A 23,819-nucleotide genomic window follows, 5' to 3' on the forward strand; every position below is an offset into this window, starting at 1 on the left:
CTGACCCATCTCTTTCAGAAGAGATGTATTCGGAAAAGTGGAGCAGTAAGAACCATCAAAATGCTACTATGACTATTCTTTTTTTCCTATCTAGTTGGGAAATGTTAACTTTCTTCTTAAAATATTTGTATTTTCCAGCTCCAAAGACAGGCATACATGTCTGGAAACCACAGGTTGCCTGCTAGGTCCATCTATGTCTTTCTCTCTGCCCATTCTGGAGGCATATTCCTCATCCCACAAAAGCGAGTGCAGATTTTTCTATCACACAGAAGATGGCATTTGTTGTTTTTTTTAATCACACCTGTCAGATGCAAGGCTGGCTAGAAATCAAAAATTCTACTTGGCAAAAAACTAAATTAAAATTTGACGTTTCTTTTTGATGACGCATATTGGAATAGAACAAATTGCACAAAAGAATTCCATGGACGTTTTTAAGTTTTGCAAAGAGAGAAAGCAAATAATAAGCAGAAGCACATGGCATCCCCCCTTATGAGTGGGCTCAACTTGCTTGCAGAAGTAAAATGGGATTATGTGTATACCTTACTCTCTTGTGTCCTATCAAAACTCAGAACTCCCATACCGTAGTGCCATAGAGTTAAGTTTCTCGTAATTCATCCTCTGAAGCTTTTGTTTTGGATGAAGATTAAATCTACTCTAGGCTGAAGACAAAGAAACTATGTCTTTCTTCGTAAATGAAAGAGGGCTTTGGAAATGGATTATAGCACTGGCCTGGGATTATCCATAGTTTTTGAACTGTTAGCACATTTCCTTGCATGATTTTGCCTCATGATAGCTACAGCTTGCGTAGATAAGCCTGAGTATGATTCAGGACACATGTCAATGGCCATGCCCTGTAGGCAGTTTGGGAACGGTCACATTTTTGAGGAGGAAAAGAATTTTGTCTAATGGATGAGCACTGAGCCGTCCCACATGGCCCTAGACCAGGGAACAGGCCTTGCCTTGTTTTATTTAGTAATATAGATGTAGCCAAAGATACTGAGACTATAGATAGATACAGAAATGCAGTCTGTAGGAATGTGAAGTGCTTAGTTAAATTCCTGGCTGAGAAAGTAAGGGAATTCAAATCTCTCACAACCAACATATTTTCTATAAGGTTTAGGGTTTGGTGATTCAGCATTTTCTAACAAACTCACTACATTAAAATTCACAGTTAGCTCAATGAGCAAGTAAATAACCTAAAAAACTGCATTTAAACTGAGATAGCAGAATGAGAAATAAGACATTCTAAGTGCATTTAACTCACAAATGATTTGACCTAGGCATAAACACTGTTTACATTATTAATAATTTGTTTGAGGGCTCTTTCAAATTCTATTCTGCACATCCCCCTTTCTGAGCACAGAGATGAGTTTTCTCTGTTTTTTCCCTTGCTGCCTGTATTAGGCTATCATAGTAACATGAAGCATATTTTACAAGACAGTCATAAAAAAAAAGATAGCCATAAATACAACATTAAGTTCTAATATAACTACATCTCAGGAAGTTATTAGTTTTGAGATCTTCTAATGCTGACAATGAAGATTCCCATTTACACATTTAAATGACATCCACTTAAGAGCATTCACAATCTGCTCAGATAATAATCTAGTGATTTTTATTTTTTAATTATTTGTGTCACTGAAATAAGTATGCACTCTAGGTTTTATGTGCAATACTATGATATACCCTGCTGTCCCTTGTGCATGTGCTAAGTGATTCTGCAACAATAAAAAGGGCACTAGGGGATACTTTGCCACACAATTCACGTGGCCAATAATATGTAAACAAGAATTATGTGCAAAGACGAAATATTAAAAAAAGAATGGCCTAATTAAGAAAAAGAAAAGATTTAATCTATCTTTGTTTGTAGAATGAAGCACATAATTCAATTCCAGGCCAGTGATTTCAATCTACTATCAGAAAAATATCCTTCCCAGCTGAGAGAAACAGAAATTGCCAACTATGCTAAAATTCTGGGAATTATTCATACTGCTTTCTTTGTTTGGCAGCACAGACCTTGAAATTACAGATGATCAAAGAACAGCTTTTACCTAAGAAAAGAAAAAGCTAATATAAGCCAAGAGAGACTAAAAATGCTTCACCAACATAGTCACTTGATCTCCAATATTTCATGTAACAAAAATCTTACTTCATGAGAAATAATATTTGCTAAGGCTCTTTTTCATTATTTTTGCAATAAAAGAATGAAGCTAATATAAATCTGAGCTGTTATTTTTCTCAAAGCCAAAAAAGTTTAGCACTTTCTGAATTAAAATTGTATGTTTCAGATACAATAAGATGAAAATTTTCTCTGATCCCCCAATAAAGTCCTAATCTGCATGCCATATTGCCTATGAAGGTACGATATTTCTGACACAAAGAATATGAAATAGCATGCTGATCCATTTTAATAATATATGAATATAAAATCCAAGTAATGACTCCACATATCCTAATGAAAAATTAAACAGAACATGATTACTTTGAATGTAGTTTGGAATGCAGCTGGTAAGAATAAATGATGGTGAACCTCATTAGAATTAGTATACCTGAGAGGGGTGTGTGTGTTGGGGGGGTGGGGGTGTATAAAATTCAGTAATAATAAAATAATAATAATATGTGTTATTTGGAAAGCTCAACCTGAAAATTCAGATCTGCATATAATACAAACAAGTACACACACGATATATACCTACGATTCAGAATGCGTGCCAAATAGTACAGAACAAAATCTCTCCTTCTTACAAGGCAAAAAAAAAGTTGCTGCTACATTAATAAGAATATTCAAAGCAGCCAGAAATTTTGATCTTGATTGCTTTGCTTCAAACATGACAGTTTTTATTGTCTTTTGATTCTTAGGGCCAGAGGCCGGCTTCAGTTCAGTTCCTTATTCCAAAAGAGAAGAGAATGGAAGCAACAAAGCCCTGCTCATAGTAAAGCAATACGGTTAAGTTACTGCAGCTTACTGTTCCATAAAAACTGAGACTGCCAATAAATATGGCACAAAAAACGGCAAGAGCATACTGAAACAAGAAATAGCTGTGCGAGAAAGGCCAGTTTCCAGGCTGCCACCTGTTTCACTTAAAACAAAAAAAAGGCAAAAAAACCCCTTATATTTTCATTTTGACAAAACATGGGAAGCTAGCATCTTGTTTTCTACTAAATATCTCTAGAAAGGACATTTTTAGAGTTTGTCTGTAGTGGCAAAAATCTTATTTATCCCTTCGTGCAGTGGTCTGAAGTCTATGATTTCATATCAAGTACATAAAAAATAAAAGCATTAATGATTTCTCTATTTATTAAAATAGAGTTATTTCTTGAAGTGATTACATTATTTTCTCCTCTTTTTTCCATAAGAGCTAAAGCTTATTAAGCCCTAGACAGCTGAGAAATTCTGTTAATCTCTGAGGTTTTTTTGTTTTAATGTAGCCAGTCATTTAAAAGTGTAACAGCTGAAATACTAAGGTCTATGTTCCTAACCTATATTCTCTGTTAGCACTGCTTTCTCAGAAAGGACTGTTCCTGATTATTTGCTTTCAAGGGAGCATCACTCCTTATTCAACAACTGCAGATACCAGGTAAAGTTTGCAAAGTTTTTATTGCTTCTAAAAGATCACAAGATATACACAGCTTCTTGTTCATGTAAAGCAGAATTTCACAGGGAGACTTCTGCAGAGACTTCTCAGCTAATGGGGCTAAAAGCAATTCACCTTTAATTCTGCTTACTGGCACATCTTTGAATTTTAACTATTGCACAAAGTTGCAGTATGGTGAAATAGCAACAGAAATAAATGAAATAAATTTTTGAAAACGCACTGGGACCTTGAAGTGGCTCTGGAATATCATGGTAGAGGGGCATGGTGGAGGTGCATGAAGACCTCTGATTGCTCTTTCTCACCAAAAGGTTTGCTGCTTTTCTTTCAGTCAGCTTCCATATGCATTTTAATGCATGGACTGTAAAGGAAAAATCTAGCCTAGAGATAACAAAAACTTGAAAAACTTTACCTAGGTCTGCAACACAAGAGAAATAAGCAGATGAAAGTATACATGGTCTGGTCTGCTTCAACTTCTACTGAACATGCAGGAGCAACTGATTTCAGCAAGTTTCAGCAAGACCCAGGTAAACACCTCTCTCTCTTCCCCCTCAGTTATAGGAGGGTCCCTTCTACCATGGAGAAGGTTCCAAGCATTTACTTTCTCTACCAAAATTGCTTCCCTTTTACATTAAGCATGTTGTCACCACACCAGTGCACGGTCGGCCAGGCCACAATTTGTACGAAATGGGAACAACATATAAGCCAACTCCATCAGAAGTAGTCCTTTCTGACGGAGGGGACTGAATAGGAGCCCGGGTGCTTAGAGGAGATTCCAAAGCTGAGGAGATTTGGGGATGGAGCTTATTGACTGAACTCATATGATGAACGCATTCCTCTGAAACTTTGTCAAGATGAAGCCGTGGTGGGTATGCGTGCTCCGGCCGAGGCAGGTGGGCAGTTCTTCTGAACTAAATACAGTATAAAAGGAATCGGAATCTGGCTTCTTTGTTACCTTTCAAACTCACAGTACATTATTTTAAATGGATATTTCTCCCTCTCCTCCGCACATATCATATTTTAAAGTAGCTTTTTCTTAAATGGCTTAATGCTTCTAGAATATGTGTTTCCTGAATACATGTAACAAAAGGTAAAGCCCCTCTATCCTCTCCCCCCCCAATATTTAAGCTCTAAACATGCAAAGTTAGGGCATGCCATATTTACAATTACCCAAACAATGGGTAATTGCCTCCTTTTGCATTTGCCCTCTATACTGAATGAGGTTGCGATCCTAAGGAGAAAAAAAATAACATGTATCTAAATAATGAATGCCTATATGTTAGTATATAAACACAAGCAAGGGAGTTAACACTGCACCAGCAGCTGCAAATCCATTTTTTAAGTCTTATTTTCAAATTTACTGTTACTGACATTGCCATTTTCTTTTTGTTTTAGGTTACGTTTCTTTCCTTTGTAAACTGAGGTTGAAGACAACAGCATACTACGGGCAGTGCTAAGAGTTGTCCCTCCCCGTTGTGAGCCATCAGTAGTGTGTGACCAGCCACCAGCCCCCCGACTGCTGCAGCCCCTGACTTGCCACCAGTCACTGGCAGAAAGCAGCTGCTCGTTTTTCAGAGAAGAAACTCTTTGCAGGGCCTAGACTGTGATCGCAGGGAGTCATCAAGAAGACAGGGCACTTTCCCACAGTGCAAATCATATTGCCATGTGGAGAGGGAAAAAATAAATTACTAAATTCCTAGGCTTCCTTAATCATTAAATTTGCAATTTCCAGGCCTAAGCATAACCAGCATCTCAAAAACTGCATGCATTACCTGTTCAAGTTTGCTTGTACTGTTCACTGCGACATTTTCAGATGCACTGTCTTGAGATTGCTGCTTACACAAACCTTTAGCTGCATCTTTAAACATGGTGTCTTTCTCCAGCAAACTGTCTTGCTTGGCAATCGGTAAAGCCAGGGGATTGCTACAAAGAAAATCAATAAAGCAATTACACTCCTTCTGAAGATGTCAGATAAACAAAAGATTGCCAAATGCGGGTGGCACAAACACAGAACTAAGATATAATCCAGGGCTGAGACAGTAGTTCCTGATCCAAGTAGGGGTGGGGGGGGGGGGAGTAAAGAAACAAAGACTGCTCACATAGATTGGTCCGTACTCAAAGACACACAGGTCTCAGTAAAATACTTTGATTTAAAATTCACCTTTATACATATCTGTTCTGAAGCAGAACTCAGTGAGTCAAACAGAATATGCATGAATTTGTATTTGATAGCACTAGGTTTGGCAAATCAATAGGCAATTTGAAAACTGAAATTAAAATGCATAATTAACCTACATAACAGTATTATGGAAAGTAATATATTTCAAAATAATTCAATATAGATATTGCAATTGCAGTTAAAAAAATTAAAATCATTTTTTTTTTAATGAGGCAATATGCAAGTTATGCTTTATTTAGATTAAAAGCTGCTTTGATTTTGTGATATGGTAAAATAATAGCACATATACATATGCAAATACACATACTCAGTCTGCAGATGGTGATGCTTCCCCTACTGACACTTGAGATCATATCGCACTTCTGAAAAACAACAATGCCAAAATCTTAGATGATTTTGGCTATACTGTACATCCTCAGGAACTAGGAAGGAATTAAGCTCAGGAGCTGAATCCACAGACATCTTAAAAATAATATTCTGGCCTCTGAGAATGCAAATGAGACAATCTCATGGCAGCTCCTTGCCATAATGCGTGCACAATTTATTGGACAGGAACTGTGGACTCAGTGTGGGAATATGGGAATGGTGCATTCCACTATGGGATAAGGCCCAGATGTCAACCTCAGTTTACTCTTAAGTAAAGAGTACTTAAGTACTCTTAAGTAAATTACTCTTAATCTCATTTTTACTCTTAAATTACGTAAGTCATCACCGGTTATAATAAAGCCAGGATTACACACACACACACACACACACACACACATATACACACACACTCAAATATATAGTACATACTGAAGTAAAAATACTTCCATTCACTCAAATGAAACTGCATTCACTCAAATGAAACAAAGCAGGACCCACAGCTAATGCTGACTTCAACTCCGGTTAAGAACTGCTATTGGAAACAGAGGTGAAGTGTGGGCACAGTTTTAGAAAGGTGCAGTCCTTAACAGAGGCAAAACACCTGCTAAGCAGAACCCTTTAGGAAATCAGTGTCAATAGTTTTCCACCGGAAAAAAGTCATATCAACAAAACTGTTTTTTGATGAAAACATATCAGTTATCATGAAATTTTGACTTTTAAAGAGAGAAGAAATGTTTTCTAAATATCAAAATCATTGATTTCAATATTTTGTAATGAAATATTGATATTTGCTTTTCTAATGATATTTTGCTTCACATATTTTGCATTAAAATGTCTAGAGGGACACTAGTGAAATTTTTTTTTAATGTACTGGTTTGATTGATCTGAGATGATTTTGTCATAAATTTGTTTACCAAAGTCACACAATCAAAAGACTGAAGAGCCAATTACATTTGCCTTTTTCCTTGATTTTGGCTGTAGAATAGAAAAGCCATAATCTAACTCTTTTCATGAACCTTGGAAATTTTTAGATATCATACAATACAAGGTATCATTGACTTGGCTGTAGAAAGAATAAAATAGCTGTGACACCCTGAAGCAGAAATGACTGATGCTATTTCACATTTTCCCCTGACTTAGAATATAACATAATTAAATGAAAAAAACATAACTAAATACCAACTTGCTTTTTGAGCAGTCTTTTGCTATTCTCCAAAATCACCCAAATTCATTTGGACTAAGTTATTTTCAAATTTAATCACATCTAAAGACAAAATGTTAAAGAAAATTGTAAGTCAAATGAATTCAAATATTAAAAATGTTAGCATTGCCACTTACAACTTTTTATTATTCATAAGATGCATCTTTTAGATTGGGAAGATCCAGGATTTTTTGCTATGAGATTTAACCTTTACCATTTACTCTTATCACTTTTGGGCTGATTATTCAACATGCATTAGAAATCCTCTTTTTAACATTTGGCTGTGAACTCGTCACAGTATCCAGATAAAAATAAACTTTTCAAGTGTTGCAGAAGAGAATTAGGTTGTACAGGACAGCTAAGTGTGAGGGGAAAAAATGTTTACTGTTTCTGCAAAGATATTTTGAACTTAAAAGGACAAAAAAGTATGAAATGTAAAACAAAGTCATTTAACGGAAGTATTAATACACATGAATAGCAGTAAACCACAGAACTTGACTTAAACAAGCAGAAGCGTTCCCAGTACTCATGTACAAAAGAATATCATATCAACTATGTGCATTTGTGAGACATTAATAGGACTTTAAGTGATGCAAATGCAAGCGTATAATGCATATTATAACAAAAACATGAATAATTACAGGAGAGAAAAAACAGATTAAGACCACACAAACAGTTCATTTTGACTTAGGTTACACTTTGGTTACACTTTGACTTAGACACCATGAAAAATAAAATAGATTGAAACAAAATGTTTCCAGGAAGCAGAGCAGCTTTTTAGAAATATATTTCTTGCGTTGAATACAATCATATGTATTTCTATTAGTCACAAGATGAAGTTAAAAAAACACCATTGAAAATTCCACTGCAGGACAGCGCAAAAGAAGATATTATGTAAATGCAAGAAAGTGAATTAGCATGAACTGTCATCTTCAATGCTAATTAACAGATACTTAATAGATAATTAATCACAAAGGGAGACTTGAGTCAAAAATGTTGCATAATAGATAAGAAGGGGAGTTATCTAGGGTAAACTTATTTGAACAAGGAAGGACTGTTGCTACTGGCATATATAACTCAGAAAAAATCTAGCATGTTATATGGAGGAGTAGTCACTTAAATTTTTAGATGTATAAGCCATCATGTGAATAACTAATTCTTTTTTAGATAATGATGTGAGATGTTTTTCTATAAGTTGCCATCCTCTAGTACTTCTTGGTTTTCAAGAAATAGGAAATGATACAAAAAATGGGAGCTGATAATCAAACAATTTATATAGTTTTATCATCAATATTTGAATTACTACGGCAGCTTCTAACTAGGTAGAAAGATGTTATAGAAAACATTCATTAAGATAGACTCTGTACTGACATTTTCACATGAGCTCTTCGAACTTACAGCTTTTGTTGGAGAGCTATAACTTCTCAGTTCTGTTACTGTGAACCTTCTCAGTCCAAAGACTTTTTAAAGCTCCACAAAGAAAATTTTGTTTTGGATGAATGATGGATAAAACACTAGCAGACTGTTCTAAACCACTAGAATAATTGAAATGCAAGTTGCTACATAAACAGTTATAAAGGGAAATGCTTTGTAAGAAAAAGAAAATTCAATCTCTTTTCTGCAGTTCACTGACACACATCGACCTATGCTTTTACATTCTTCCATTGATTTTGAAATGCATTCATTATTGTAATTAATATTTACTTACTTAAACATACACTACAAAACATACAACATGACTAAATTGGCATTATTCTGAGAATGAGTTCCCAATTTTTTAGTTCTTATTACTACCTAGATTACTGGACTATTTGTGAGTTTAGGACAAAATTCACCTAGAAAAGTTCTACAAATACATGTACTAAACTAGAATTGTTGTGGTGATCATTCAAGCCTAAAGTTACCCTAAACTGATAGAACCATTTTATTTCCTGAACCACAAGCTATGTTGATTAATGTTTTCTGGTACAATTGTTTGCCCAGCGGAGTGTGGGAATCTGTTCTGACTATACCATTAGAAGTAAAATGAATTACTAATTGTTCTGTCCTTTAGCTAACTACCTTGGTCATCCTTCAGAGAAACTCATACTGGCAATAGAAAGGAAAGATAAGCATCGGCTATATAACAATGTGATCTCTAACATGAAACCAGCTTCCTGTTCTTTGACCTCCACTGCCCACCCATTTTCTTGGGCCAGATTCTACCACTTTTACTCACAAATGACAATACTTTTAGCACAATATTAAGAAACACTTAGATAAAGTGGCAATGCATTAAGTAATGATATATCACAAACACATTTGTAAATCCTTATCATGAAATGTTAAAATATGAACTGTAGAAATGAGCAAAATGCATTTCCTGAGAATTACCTTCCTAGTCTATCCCTCCTAAATTATATAGACAAATACACTCAGGAGAAGAAACATAAAAGAATAATATTCTAATACTGGAATTACGGCTTCATAATAACAGGATTTCAAATGGATGAACTCAGTGACTGCCTAACAGAAATCAGATCTGCTTGATAACCTAGCATAACGCAAACATACTGACAATTAATCTTTTCTTTTGAACTGAGTAGAAATATTGACCTTCAGTTCATCTATTCCATAGTGTTCTTCTAGAAAGCAATACTGTAACTTAATGTAGAACCAGCAAAATTAAGTTTTATTGACATAGCACAAGCTATTCACAATTGTTTGATCATCATTTTTGAGTCCCCTTTGAATACTGTGTTCTTCTGCTTTAGAAGTGAGTTTAGCAGCTAGAGTCAAATATAGCCACAACACATTGTTATATTAAGTCCTGTAAAACTATCACCTCAGGCTAAACACACTCCCTTATATCAGAACAGTGAAAAACAAAATATTACATTACTCCTAAATCGACAAGGGGAACTTAAAATGCAGTTAACATTTACTGTGGATGCAATATAGATTAAAGGAATAGTAAATCTGGGCTTTTATTATGTGGTCCTCGTTGCCGCACTAAAAGAATTCTATTTGGTACACGAGAATAGCATAGACAGATTCATCTTCATCCTAGTGTATTTCATGGCTGTCTAAAGGCTACTTTAATAGAGCACAAAGGATGGAAGTCTTCATTTTCAACACTGGCCATTGAAAAGGTAGTAGGAATTCATTTGAACCTAGTCATCTAGATGCCTCCATAATTACTTGAGAGAAAAAGGCACTCTGGAGAATAGATAATTCAATATACCTTAAGCAGATGTCAGGTTTTGCTTTTCACTGTTGAACAAGCTTAGTACTACAGAGATGAGGCGACTGGCTTTGAAAAGACGTCTGATTTTCAGGTGACTATAAAGATTAGATATACTGCTTCTAAACAAACTGGAAATATGTAGACATCGTTGTATGGATTACCCACCGTTTTCCATATTTTCAGTAGTGACGACTGGGTCATGCATGGGCCAAAGACACCAATTTTCTGCCTTCCAAGAGCTCTCCCATGTTAGAGGAATTGCTGGCTTGCTAGCAAGGCCTTTGTTGGCCCCCTGCACTGATCGCAGTACTCGAACTAGTTAGTGCAAAAGAAATCCTTCAGCCCAAGACTGCTGCAAGTCTGGAGAATGTATCAAAGAGGAACTACTTCAGGCTTGCCATAGCCTTGTATTTTCTCTCCACACATTTGCAATGGAGCATTGTTGAAGTCAGTCTACTGGGCTAAACAGACCTTTGGTTTGACCTATTACTGTGTTCTCATGTGGGTTGTTTTTAAAGTACCACCAAATTAGCTCTAATCCCATGCTGGGACTAATCTGCTAATAGATCCTATAGAGGATGCTCAGTCAACTTCCACACATAAATCTGTTTCCTTCATTTTTCCATTCTGTGGGCTTTGCTTTTCTAAGATTTCTGATGAAGTTCGTGAGTCATGGCAATCTTGTATTATTGACATCTAAAGGCTAACCATTTAGAAATCTCGCAAAAAGTAGATCTCTTCATCTACATTTTAGGAAGGAAACAGTAAGGAGAGAATATTCTCAGAGCACTTCTACTGTACCCCAGTCATTTATTTCAAAAGTTTATGGCTTTGAATGTAAAGAATAGTATCTAGCACAAAGTTCCAGAATATAAAACACTGAGAATGAACCTAATGGTCAAGAGCAACAAAAAAGTTAGCAAAGTCTCTACAACCTTTAAGAATAACTCATTTCCTAGTATCATTATAATGTCATAAGAGATTCTGCTTCTAGTATTAAAACTGTTTACCAATATTAAGAAATAGTTTTTCCTTATGTTTGAGAATATAAAGCCTTAGTTTTACACCTCAAAATTCAAACTTCTCACTTACCTTAAGACTGTTGAGGGTCGTGTAATTTTCAGGAGCATGATTCAGTGGATTAGACTAGAGGACTGCTTATCTCACAAGCAATTAACAAGCATGAGAAATTAATAATTTAATAAGCAATTATGTCCTAAATCCAGGTATGCACAGTAATGACTACCAATCACCCAGCTGAAACAATAGCCTAGGTGCATGAAATAAACATGAAATATGCAATGGTTACTATATATAAATATATCCTGTGGACTTCTGAACTCAACAGTTTGACCATTTCTTGATAATTCCTTATTTCTTCCAGATTTTAATGTATTCCAAATACTCTCTGCAGACCATAAATTACAACTATTATTAAATAAAAGCAACTATATGTTCTCCATCTCTTTATATATAATCTGAGTTTTTTTTAATTTGCTTCTGAAATACACTTTGGTGGTCGACACAGAAAAATTAACAATAATATTTCACAAGGTTACACAGCCAACATGCTTCAGTTACACAGCAATGACATACTACATGAAGAAATTATCTACACTTTTTAAAACTCTGACAGATCACAATATCTGGAAAGGTGAATTTAAGAAATCAATCTGTCCTGCACTACCATAAAACTACCATTACTGCTGCATACGCAGCTTCCACCTCTTTTGACATACCGTGACGGTCTTAAGAATTGAAAAAATACAGGAAAAGGTCAAAATTTAAAATTTAAGATACAAATTAACTCTATGTTCACTTCAATACTGAATTTTAAGTTCAAGCTGCTGAATTCTACTTAATTCTCCCAGAATTTTACCCAGCACAAATCTAACTATAAATCTGTAACAGCCTGGAGCTATATCATTTTATCTATTATTGCTTCTATTATTTTTACTTTTAGGACTTGTCTGTGCTTCTCTCATCAGTAATGGTAATTTTACTAAATTATTGCTATCTACCTTAACAAAATGATGTACACTATTAACCGGAAATAATTCTGCTAAGGTAACCCTGGTTATTTTTACTGACAATTGTAAAGATGTATTATATTATTCATAGTCTGCATGTATAAAATTAAGGCTGACAAAAAGAGATGAGAGACACAAACACAAAAGAGGTTCAGAAAATTTCCAAAACAAAAGACTTATTTGACCCATCCAATAGAATTCAAATGATAACCCAGCCTCAGTGTGTCATTCTTAACAAGAAACACTTACAGTTTATTGGAAAGTGTGGGCAGATCATGGATGATCTCTTCATATGGCTCTTCTTGAGATAAAGTAGAAACAGATAAAGGGTCTTTCATTTTTTCCTCCCAGACAATTTCAGCCTTTAGAAGCATTTCCTCAATAAACTCAGAAGCTGCAATATCTAAGACATTGCAATAACAAGATATGAGACCAAAGAAAATAGTGCAGAAAAGCTCCTTTCAATTCATATATCTAGATCAGATTAAGATTAAGCATCTGGCTAGATAAGCGTTTTGTTAAAAGAAAAAGAATTACTCAGATACTGATCATAAAATAATAGTTGAAATTACTAGGGAAAAAAAACAAAGGTAAGGTACATACAGTATGAATTAAGTTATCATTTGAAAAATCTCAAAATTCACCGTATAGTGATTTGAAGTATTATTTAATAATTCATAGGACCTTCCAGAAAAAATAACACAAGACTATTCCCAAGTATTACAATGAAAAGAAGTAATGAAATCCATTTCAAATGTTTTAAATTTCTACAGAGTGGACATACACCTAACGCACACACAGAAGTGGTAAAATTATCTGTTTGCATACAGTTAACTTGACTTTGTTAAATACATGTGGACCATTCTCAGTTTGGTCCACAATCTTTTGTCCAAATATAAATTGGCATCTATTTAATCCCAAAAAACTTTTCTGAGGTTGAGTGTTGCGCAATTTCATAGAAGAATATTTTTAGATGATAGATTATTTGAAGCATAACATATTTTAGTTTACTACACAACGGAATTTCTCCTCCAAATCTGACAGAAACACTGTTCGTTCTTCTACATTCCTGGGTTCCTTCCTCATTTTATCCTAGACCTAGAAGGCTGCATAGGCATCTATTTTTTTTCTCTCCAACTGATCTAGCATCACTGATGTTAGCTCTGCTTTGATCACTGGACTAGATCAGATGATCTCTTGAAGTCCTTTCCAACCTGAAATAGTCCACGATTCTATTTCCTGTAAAGCCAGCACTTAAGTTCTCTGTCACTCTGCAAACTAAGAAGGTGCCTTCTACTATGGGAAACAATGGATATTAAATTTGGATACTGAATGCTGAATTTGTGTTTATTTCGCAGCTACAGGGATTCCAATTTATGGCTGCCTGCAGCCATGTATGCACTACCATCAGCCGAGACAGGGAAAGGAAAATCAGAAAAAAGTCACCAAGAAAGTGTAAATACAGCTACCACAAAGGCACTGAAGAACTCACGAGGGAGAAGAAAAACAGAGAATGAATGAGGCGCAAAACTGTAAGAAAATGCCGTCATTTGGTATGACATCTTGGGTGATCATGACTAACAGCTCTCAACACATGCAAAAAACATATACGCACACAGTCATATGTTTATGTAACTATACACTGAGTATATATACACACACATATGTGCGTGTGTGTGAGTGTGTGTGTGCGCATGTGCATGCGCGCATGTGTGATGACACAAGCAAGAAGGAAAGAAGACAGTCTCACAACAATTAGTTCATGCAGAATGTGTGTGGATTTTCACCTACCTGAAGGCTTTTCATTATTGCAGTTAAGAAGATTGGGATTTGCCCAGTGCATCAAAAGCAGCTTCACAAGGTTTGTCTAAAAATGGGCAAAAATAGAAGTTTTTGAAAAGGTAAAAGTAGGACAGGAGCATTGCAGCCATCATTCAGTTTATTCTGTCCTTCCTGCACTGCTTGAAATTATATGATACACCACAGGGACACCTCCAATATTGCACCTGCTACAGATGCTATACATGTGTGTTGTATAATTCACAACAGGTAGAGTAATATACAGTTCTCCCATGATTTCACTGTATCCTCAGCACATGTCCACCCCCTAAAAGTCTTCCTCCACCCCTACAGCTGCAAACAAATCCACGTCAACATGGAAAAAACTAACCCTTCATCATCATGTGTCATGACTTAGATTGCAAACATTTCTTTACACCCAAGTAATTCACCAAATGTGTGCTATCATCGCCAAGGGGGTCTGAATCACAGCCACCATGGATGGAAATCTGTTCTCTGTCACTAGTGGAAACTGGGACATTTATCTTACGTTTACCAAACCTATTTAACCTATTAGTAATGGCAGCAATTAAACTGCAGAATATCATACAATGACAAAAGGTAACATATTTTGTGACATATTTTTCAATTCCTGCAAGCAGCTGTTTTAGTAAGCTTTTCTATCACTAAACTGAAGGCTCTAGAGATATTCTTCATCAAAAATTGTAGCAATGTCTACTCCGATAAATTCGTTGGTCAGAAAGGAGTAAGGAAACGTAAAAAAAAAATAAAAGAGCAAGAAATACATTCAGAATGTGAGCTGAAACCTGAACAAAAGGAGAAAAGTTTTGGCACTTTGGAAGATACACTAGAGCAAATAAATAGAATTTATATTATAGAAGTAACCTACAGGGAAAGTAAGGTTGAGCACAGGGGAAAATAAGATATGCAGCAAAGAAAGGATTCTTTAGAGCAAAAGAAGAGAGTAAAAGAAAAATGATACTTGGATTGGAAGGCAGTAGGGACTGGATAGCAATTTGGCAAGAAAACAAGCAGATAGTTTAAATAAATAAACAAATAAAGGCTAAGAAGGAAGGAAATCATTGCAAAATAAATACTAAAACTCAATATGGATTCAACAGCTAGGACGCAATTTACTAAGAAAGGCACCATATAAATATGAATAAGGAAGCACCACCTAAATACAGACCTCTCTTCCCCTAAAAAACTCAGCTGCTCTCTAGTCACACCAACTACTCTGTAGTCACACAAAACAGGAAAATACTGCTGCAAATTTCTGTAAAACTAGAAAGATCTCAAGCTACTCAGCTTTTTAATGCTGGCTTTCTATTCTGGCAGTAACAGCAGAGAATTCAGCAAACTGTGGAAGTGGGGAGCAAGCCGTGACTGCTTTATTTCCCAATCCAGTTAGCCCTGCTTTCAACTTAGAAGCCTCAACACATATATCTCTGTGTTTTTTCATTATGAAAAAAGAGAATATGCTTATTCATTGTGTAGACTAACTCAGCAGCAATTGCATAAACTCGTTAACAGCAACTCTGAAAAGCGGTAGTAGTTGCATCAAAGCAGGTTTTTTAATACTCTTTCAGTTTAGTAACAATACACAGCTTTTTGGGTTACCAAAGTTTTGGATTTATGCCACAAGAGGTCCCTTCAGTGCTGTAATGTCAATGTTTCCTGCTGTCAGAGAAATAATCCAAGCTGGAAATCCTGGATGCACATCACCAAGACTAAGATATTCAGGTCACTGCTAATTTCAGTTACCTGCTCTTGGATACAGGAGTCTGTCTGTGTTAGTTTTAAACTCAATTTGTTTACATGTTTTAGAAGCCAGTTAAAATGCAGCTGTCACATATCTTCAGAACTGTGCCTAACAAAGGAAATGTTTCTAAAACAATTAAGGCAAACTACTGCTATTCATAGCTATTTCAATTGTAGAAAGAGCTACGAATAAAGTAGATATGACTAATTTTAGATAAATTGTAGTATATAAAGAAGCACTGTAGACCCTAAGGATAAAATGTCAGAAAACTGTTAATGTGCAAAGAACATATATTTTAATCCTTATTTTCCAGTGTTGTCTTTGCTAATTAGTATACATGAAGAAAAAAATAAGGGATGGCTCATGTGCAGAAATACTAGTAATGGCAATTATTTAAAATACATGACTACAAAATGTCATTTGTCCTGGTTCTGCCCTACACCTCTAAATACACCCTCAGTGTCCTCTGACAGGACTCCAGCAAACCTCTTAGACCCTTCTCTTCTCTTTTCAGGACTTATCTCTTGAGCACTCTCCCTCATGAAATACAAACTTTCTCTGTACAAATATAGTACAGCTCTATCTCCCCACTCTAGGTGTTCTGTCCAAATTACAATTTTTCCCTCTCTCTCTGACATCTCCTCCTGGATGTGTTGCCCTCTGACCACTGAGAATGCTGCTGCAAGGAATATTTCCTCACTTCACTCCTTTAATCTGAAAGTCCTATCTTTTGCATTGTCCACTGGCTCCTTCTTCCCTCCGCAAACCATATACCACTTGTCCTCACTTTCAAAGGGCTTCCAGAGATGCTTCTTGCCTTACCTATTCCCACTTATTCAGTATTCAGACTCCAGTTCCCACCTCACATCAGCAGTCTGTGACAGTGGCCTTCATTAATGCCTCTGCAAATTACTACTTCTGTGCTTTTTCCAGGCTGCTTCTCACATGAGTAAGGAATTTTTCATAATATCTGGAAAACTGCACTGCTAACCTCCATTCACAGCCAGTTTTGATGTGATGCTTATAAAGCAGAGAAACAATTTAGTTGCTGCAGTTCTAAGTTACTGCGGAGAAAACTCCAGCTTCCTCATGCCTGAGATAACAATTCTGTTGATATACATGTAGGCTGGAATTATACGGGATGGGAGGATAATGTCTATTACAGGAATACAGTTGGAAAGCTACTATAAAGCCTATGTGAGGCTTAGCTCCAAGTTTCCTCCAGGTTCCTGTAGAAGAAGTATTATTTATAGCAGCACAGCAACTGGGTTTATGTTTTAGGTAAAGCTTCAGAAATACTTATATTTGCATGAATATATTTTAATGTCATTGTTAATCAAAAATGAAACATTTTTTGCTGCAATCGAAAACCATACTGAAACATTGTGCTAGTTCTTCAGTAGATTTTCATGTTAGAAATGAATGAAACTATGGTGCATAATTAAGTCAACTACCTAAATGGACTCCCTCTTCTACCGTTTCCCAAATATAAAACCCTCAGCACATCAACCAATCACCAATTTATAACATAAGGAATAAACCTCTGAAAGGTACTGTTTTACACATGACAGCTACTATGCATGCCCTTTTCTCAGCAGGCTTTGGCTTTAGGCTCTCACTGCCTTCACTGCCTCATTGCAGCTCCTGGAGACCCATTAGAGCCTGCTCAAAGGGAGTTTGGCTGCTGTTGGCAGTGTGCCCACATGAGGCTCCCCAGCGTGGACAACCTGTCCAGGCGCTTCTTTGCCTTCTTGGATGAGACCTGCAGCCTGGTTCTTTGCTATCTGCTCTCCATCTCTTTTCTGTAGAGCAGCCTCTGAGCAGCCACTACTTACAGTTCAGTATTTTAGAGCTAAGCTCTGAACTACAGCGCTTTTGGAGCTATCTCACAAGCAGCTTGGTTGCCCGCTGCTAAGCTGAGGGATATGGTCCCTGACTGTGGGTCAATTTTAAAGCTACACTAGGGTGGTCGCATTTAAAATAATGATTTCACTGTTTACATAATTTTTTCTCTAGCAGCAGAGTATAGAAATAGGCATACATTTTTATCCTAAGGGAAAAATCTCCTCTCTCAAAACTTGGTATGAAAAGCATCTATTTTCACAGCTTCAGCCAGACTAATCCATGGCTTATCTTTCCATATTAGGAAAATATCAAAAGCTAATGCAATAAAAGAAGTGGTAAACAGACACTTAGTATCATTTACCATAGAAAAATAGTACAGTTGGAATCACGCTGGTCTCCGAAATTTTATTTTCCATTAATACTTTTGTTGTGATAGTAACACAGGCCTTTATTTAAAAGTGGCCAGTGTCGGGGGGGAAAAAAAAAAAAAGTAGGGCACTATTTCAACAGTAATTGTACTCTCCTATTAAAAAGTTCTGTCAATTTTAACTTTCCTAAATTATTTTCCAGCATCATCATATATACTTTAATGTAGCAAAGGTAACCTATGACTTTTCTAGAGAAGCCTATTTCTCCTGCATCTGAATCAATCTGCTAGCAAACATTTAACACTTGAATATTTATGGACACAGTAAATCCCTGATGAAAATATATTAAAAAGATTATATTGATCACACCTTTATATAGGCCAGATTAAAGTTGTGTGTGTGTGTGTGTGTGTGTGTGTGTGTGTGTGTGTGTGTTCAAACTCCCAGAATTTGAGCTAAACAAGACAGAAAGCATGATCAGATGTGCAAAAAGAGTACTGCAGTAAAACTAATAGAACTGTATTTTTTTCCAAAATAGTAAGTGATTAACATCACTATTTTCCAGAGTTTAATTAAAATTTATGAAGATGCTTATCAGAGTTGTTCTTTTGGGAAGTCAACTTGGCATGTTATTGTTCTGACTGGGAGATCAGTCTGGTGGGAGAATGCAGTCAAGAATAATCAACATTTATTAGCCATACACTAGTCTCTCAGTAACTCTGATACAGTCACAGGGAGAGGGAACCAGAGAAATCATTTTCTGAAAAATACATTGAAGGCTTTTTCTGTTATCCTTCTGGTAAATTCAGCTAGTGGCTAGCCTTGGTAAGAGCCCAGTGCGAAGGAGCTTGATAGAGTTATCACTTAACCAATTTCTATCTGCTTGGACTGGTTATACCGTAGCATTTCAGGTATAGTAAACACTGATTTAATCCTGTGAGATGGCTTCTTATATGAAGTGTCTTCCCTTTTTATTTTTTATTTTTTTGGTAAAGAAGAAAACTCTATTCCAGCATATAAATTTCCTTGCAGTCAAAATGCCATACCTCACTGTGAGATGTGCATTCATGGAACGATCACGTGAACACCCCTCTAATAACATAAACAGAGACAGACTCTATGCAGAAACTCTATTTACCTTTGCACACTGGCTGGAAGTAAAGAGCCCTCACTGCTAAAAAATATAGCCTTCCTGCTGCAAACTTAAGCTTTAGTCCTCAAAGGAAACGTTACAAGGAAATGAAATGTGACTCAAATAAATGGCAGCAATATTTATGCATCTAAGGAGCTAGAAACATACATACACATATAAGCAAAGAAAACACTGAAAGGAGGAAAATGAAGCTGAGCAGCTCTTTAAAGATAATGAAATAAGGAGTGCAACACTGAAATTAAAAAGCTATAGGAAAAAAAAAAGCTGCATAAATAAGTAAACTGCAATAGGCACATTATATAGCCTTCAAATACAATTTCCCCAGACCAAAAAAAAAGTAGGGGGAGGGTATGTTCCACTACACATAAAGGTTTAGCTAAGAAAGTCAAGCAGTTTTGTAAACTACAGGCTTAGGTGCACAAATATTGGCCAGCTGACAGACTGAGAGGCCTGTTGCCACAGATAAGAGACTGAGGTGACAGGAGGGGAAATAGGGGATGCGCAATAGTAGTTGAGATTCCTCAGCGGCTCCAAGCTGCTCTCAAGCCACATGTTACTTTTACTGCTAGTGACTTAGCTGGAAAGCAGAATCAGCGCTCCTGAAAAACATCTCTCTCTTCCTTTCCTTTCCAGTCTAGTATTTTCTTCTGAAGCAATATACAAGATGCTGCATCTGTGCCAGCACCTGCAAAGGATGAGCTGCAGGGCTCTGGCTGAGCTTTATGCTCTTGAAGCCGCAGTGCCGCTATGTCACACTATTTTTCCCTTTTCTCTACCCCTGGGGAAATACGTGCTAAAGCTGCAAATTCAGAGACCTGGGGGTTTTATGCTAATGGATTGGTGTGCATAGCAATGACTATGTATAATCTAATTTGCATGTACCTTCAACAGTAAATTCCTTCACCCCTCACTCCTCTTCTCTGTCATATCCAACATTTCTCTCTACACCTCTCTTTCTGTTTCAAAGTCTGACATTTCCTACTACCCTTAGTGATCTAGTTCACCTTCAAATTTTTGTTCATTTCCACCCACCCCATTTTTAATTTCCCAAGCCCTCTCTGTCTATTCCCTGTATCTGAGTCTCCCAGCTCTCCATATGTACTTCCACCTATCTCTCTAACCTGTTTTTTCTATCCTCTTCTTGGTGCCATTACCCTTTTTGTGAGTCAAGTCCCCTTTTCTTTTCTTCCTGACATCCATCCCTCAGTTCTTCTTGAGTAAGAACTCCCCACCCAGCTCCTGTGTCAGCATCCCACCCGCTGCCACTGTTCAGGTTCCCACTCCACTTTCTCTGGATGTGGTCCCCAATGTGTTCTCATCCACAGTGAAACAAAGCCATATAATAGTACACTAGTAGATCAGTAACCTTACATCAAAATTATTATTATTTTGGAACACAAATCTCATGATATTGTGTGACACACAGTGAAATTCCCAAGTATTATTTTAATCTTTAAGGTGTTTATTCACAAGTAAACACTAGGCAGAACACATGAAATAAGACTGGTTACGCTAAAATTATCAGCGGTCTAGAAGCTTCACCACTGAATAAGATAGCTTACATAGCATTTATAAGAACCTGTTTCTGTTGCTCATAAGTTTGTTAAACTTTACTTCACTGGGTTGGAAGACTGGATGATTACCTCACTGTGTGATTTTTGCTAGCAGCTTTGCTAGGATTGCAGCATGTATGCGCCTATGTTTCATTAAAAAAAAAAAAAACAAAAACAAAGATAAATCAACCAAAAATGAAAATATGGGAAAATGTTGCTCAACCCTTGTGCGCTCTGTTACAACAAGCTCCTACGTCTGCATGATTTGAAGACTTCATATTAGGCAGAAGACGAGTTATATAGGTTGAGAATATTCTTTTGCTGTCACTTTGGAAAATTGCCAAAATCTAGCCAAGTTTCAAACCTCCGAAAAAATCATAGTCATCATATGTTTATAAGAGATCTGAAAAACAACAGATAAAATCAAAGAGCCCACCTTTGTTAGCATAGTCTACTGTCGGCCTAAATGTTAGTCTAACCAGTATCTGTGTCTGTTAGCCAGTAAGAACTTGGATGTCTCAAATATTTGCAACAACAACAGCAAAAATTAAATCAGGGAAGTAGTTTAGATTATTATTATTATTATTAAGCTTCTGTGGTGAAATTACAGTAACGTCAGGCCGGCCATATGTTCAGTAGATAGAATAAATAAGGTCAGATAAGTCATTAAGTAAAAAGTTACTTAGAATAACACTGGAGAGATGTATTGAGCGCAGCCAACAGAGGCAGCGAACAGACGCAGCAGTTTGCGCAGCAGTTCGCGCAGAAGGGCGCCAGAAGGCACCTCTCCATTTTCCGCAGGGGTGTGTCCTTCCCCGGGGCATGGTCATGACATGCTGCAGAGCACGTTCCCCAGTGGCTGCTGGAGGTGCTGCATCGGCTGTGTCTGAGGCTTCAACCCAGACAGACCCTCAGACAGCAGATGCAGCTCTGCAGCTCTGCAGGTGTCAGGCTGCAGGGAGTGCCTGGGGCCTCTCCGTGAGGCCTGGGCTGACAGTCAGCTCTCCTGTGTGAGGTGTGCTGTGGTTGACCAGTTGCATCACCAGATAAAGGAGTTATGGTAGAAGGTTAGTAGGCTGCGTAGCATCCGAGAGGATGAGCAGGAGATTGACAGGGCGTTCGGGGAGACTGTGCAGCTCCAGGAGTCCCCAGCCCCCACTGCAGCGGAGCTGTCAGACGGCTCAGTACCGTGTGTAAAGGTGCATCATAACGCTGTTGAAGAGGGCTGGAAGCTGGTGACCTCTCGTAGAAGGAGAAAGGCTCTTGCTCCTCCTCAAGAGTTGCCTGTGAAGAACAAGTTTAGCGCCCTCCAAGCCGAGGAGGAGCTGGGCATGGCTCCAAGGGAGGCAACTGGCCGGGCAGACCCTGTGCCGTGCAGGAACACCCGGAAGAAGCGGCGAGTGATTGTTGTGGGTGACTGCCTGCTGCAGGGGACAGAGGCACCTATCTGCCGACCTGACCTCTAGTCCAGAGAGGTTTGCTGCCTGCCAGGGGCTCGAATAAGAGACGTCATGGAAAGACTGCCAAGGCTTGTCCATGTATCGGACTACTACCCTCTGCTGCTCTTCCATGTGGGCGCTAACAACACGAAAGGCAAACTGGAAACCTTCAAACAGAACTTCAGAGCTCTGGGAATGGTGGTCAAGGGTCTGGGAGCCCAGGTCGTTTTCTCCTCAATCTTGCCTGTGAGGGGAAAGGACGGGAGGAGGAGTAGACGAGTTTTCCAAGTTAACAGCTGGCTGAGCCGCTGGTGTTGGCAGCAGGGCTTTGGTTTCTATGACCATGGGACCCTGTTTGAAGATCAACAGCTGATGGGGAGCGATGGGATCCACCTTACCAAGTGGGCCACGCGTGTCTTTGCCAACAGATTGGCCACCTGGTACGGAGGGCTTTAAACTAGGCAAGATGGGGGAAGGGGAGTGGTATAGTGACAGGGGAGTCAGTAAAACACCGCTCAAGTCAGGATGCCTCCAGCGGGTGCATACAACCAGGGGAGACAGCATGGGACATGGCTATGGAGGATCCTCTTGCACCTCTTTTGGGAAGCTTGCGTGCTTGACTGGCTCTCTGAAATGCCTGTATACCAATGCACGCAGCATGGGGAATAAGCAGGAAGAGTTAGAGATCTGTGTGCGGTCGCAGGGCCATGATCTCATTGCAGTGACAGAGACACGGTGGGAAAGTTCACATGACTGGGATGCTGTCGTGGATGGCTATGTGCTTTTTAGGAAACAAAGGCCAGGAAGGCGAGGTGGTGGAGTTGCTCTTTATGTGAGGGAGCAACTAGAATGTATGGAGCTCTGCCTCGGGGTGGATGAAGAGCAAGTTGAGAGCCTATGGGTAAGGATTAAAGGGCAGGGTAACATGGGCGACACTGTTGTGGGGGTCTGCTACAGGCCACCTGACCAGGAGGAAGTCATCGATGAGGCCTTCTACCGACAGCTGGAAGTAGCCTCACAATCACAGGCCCTAGTTCTCAGGGGGGAATTCAACCACCCTGACATCTGCTGGGAAGACAGCACAGCTAGGCACAAACAGTCAAAGAGGTTCCTGCAGAGGATTGATGATAATTTCTTGACCCAGGTGGTGGAGACGCCAACGAGGAGAGGTGCAATGCTAGACCTTGTACTAACAAACAAAGAAGGTCTAGTTGGAGAGGTGAAGGTTGGGGGCAGCCTCGGCTGCAGTGACCATGAGATGGTGGAGTTCAGGATCCTATGAGGAGGGAGCAGGGCAATGAGTA

The 23,819-nt window shown here is 38.0% G+C and overlaps 1 protein-coding gene across 7 annotated transcripts in view; it reads right to left on the reverse strand.

Moving 5' to 3' along the window:
- MYO16 (myosin XVI) overlaps window positions 1-23,819 on the reverse strand; it is a 407,211-nt gene that overhangs the window by 188,058 nt on the left and 195,334 nt on the right. For all 7 annotated transcript variants that reach the window (XM_068927513.1, XM_068927524.1, XM_068927518.1 and 4 more), the window contains 3 exons: window positions 14,387-14,462; window positions 12,845-12,998; window positions 5,366-5,516 (listed from right to left, as the gene is read on the reverse strand). In XM_068927513.1, coding sequence (XP_068783614.1) covers window positions 5,366-5,516; window positions 12,845-12,998; window positions 14,387-14,462 — 381 coding nt within the window. The remainder of the gene's footprint in view (window positions 1-5,365; window positions 5,517-12,844; window positions 12,999-14,386; window positions 14,463-23,819) is intronic.

The sequence above is a fragment of the Struthio camelus genome, chromosome 1, assembly GCF_040807025.1.
Source record: "Struthio camelus isolate bStrCam1 chromosome 1, bStrCam1.hap1, whole genome shotgun sequence".
NCBI classification, from domain to species: Eukaryota; Metazoa; Chordata; class Aves; order Struthioniformes; family Struthionidae; genus Struthio; species Struthio camelus.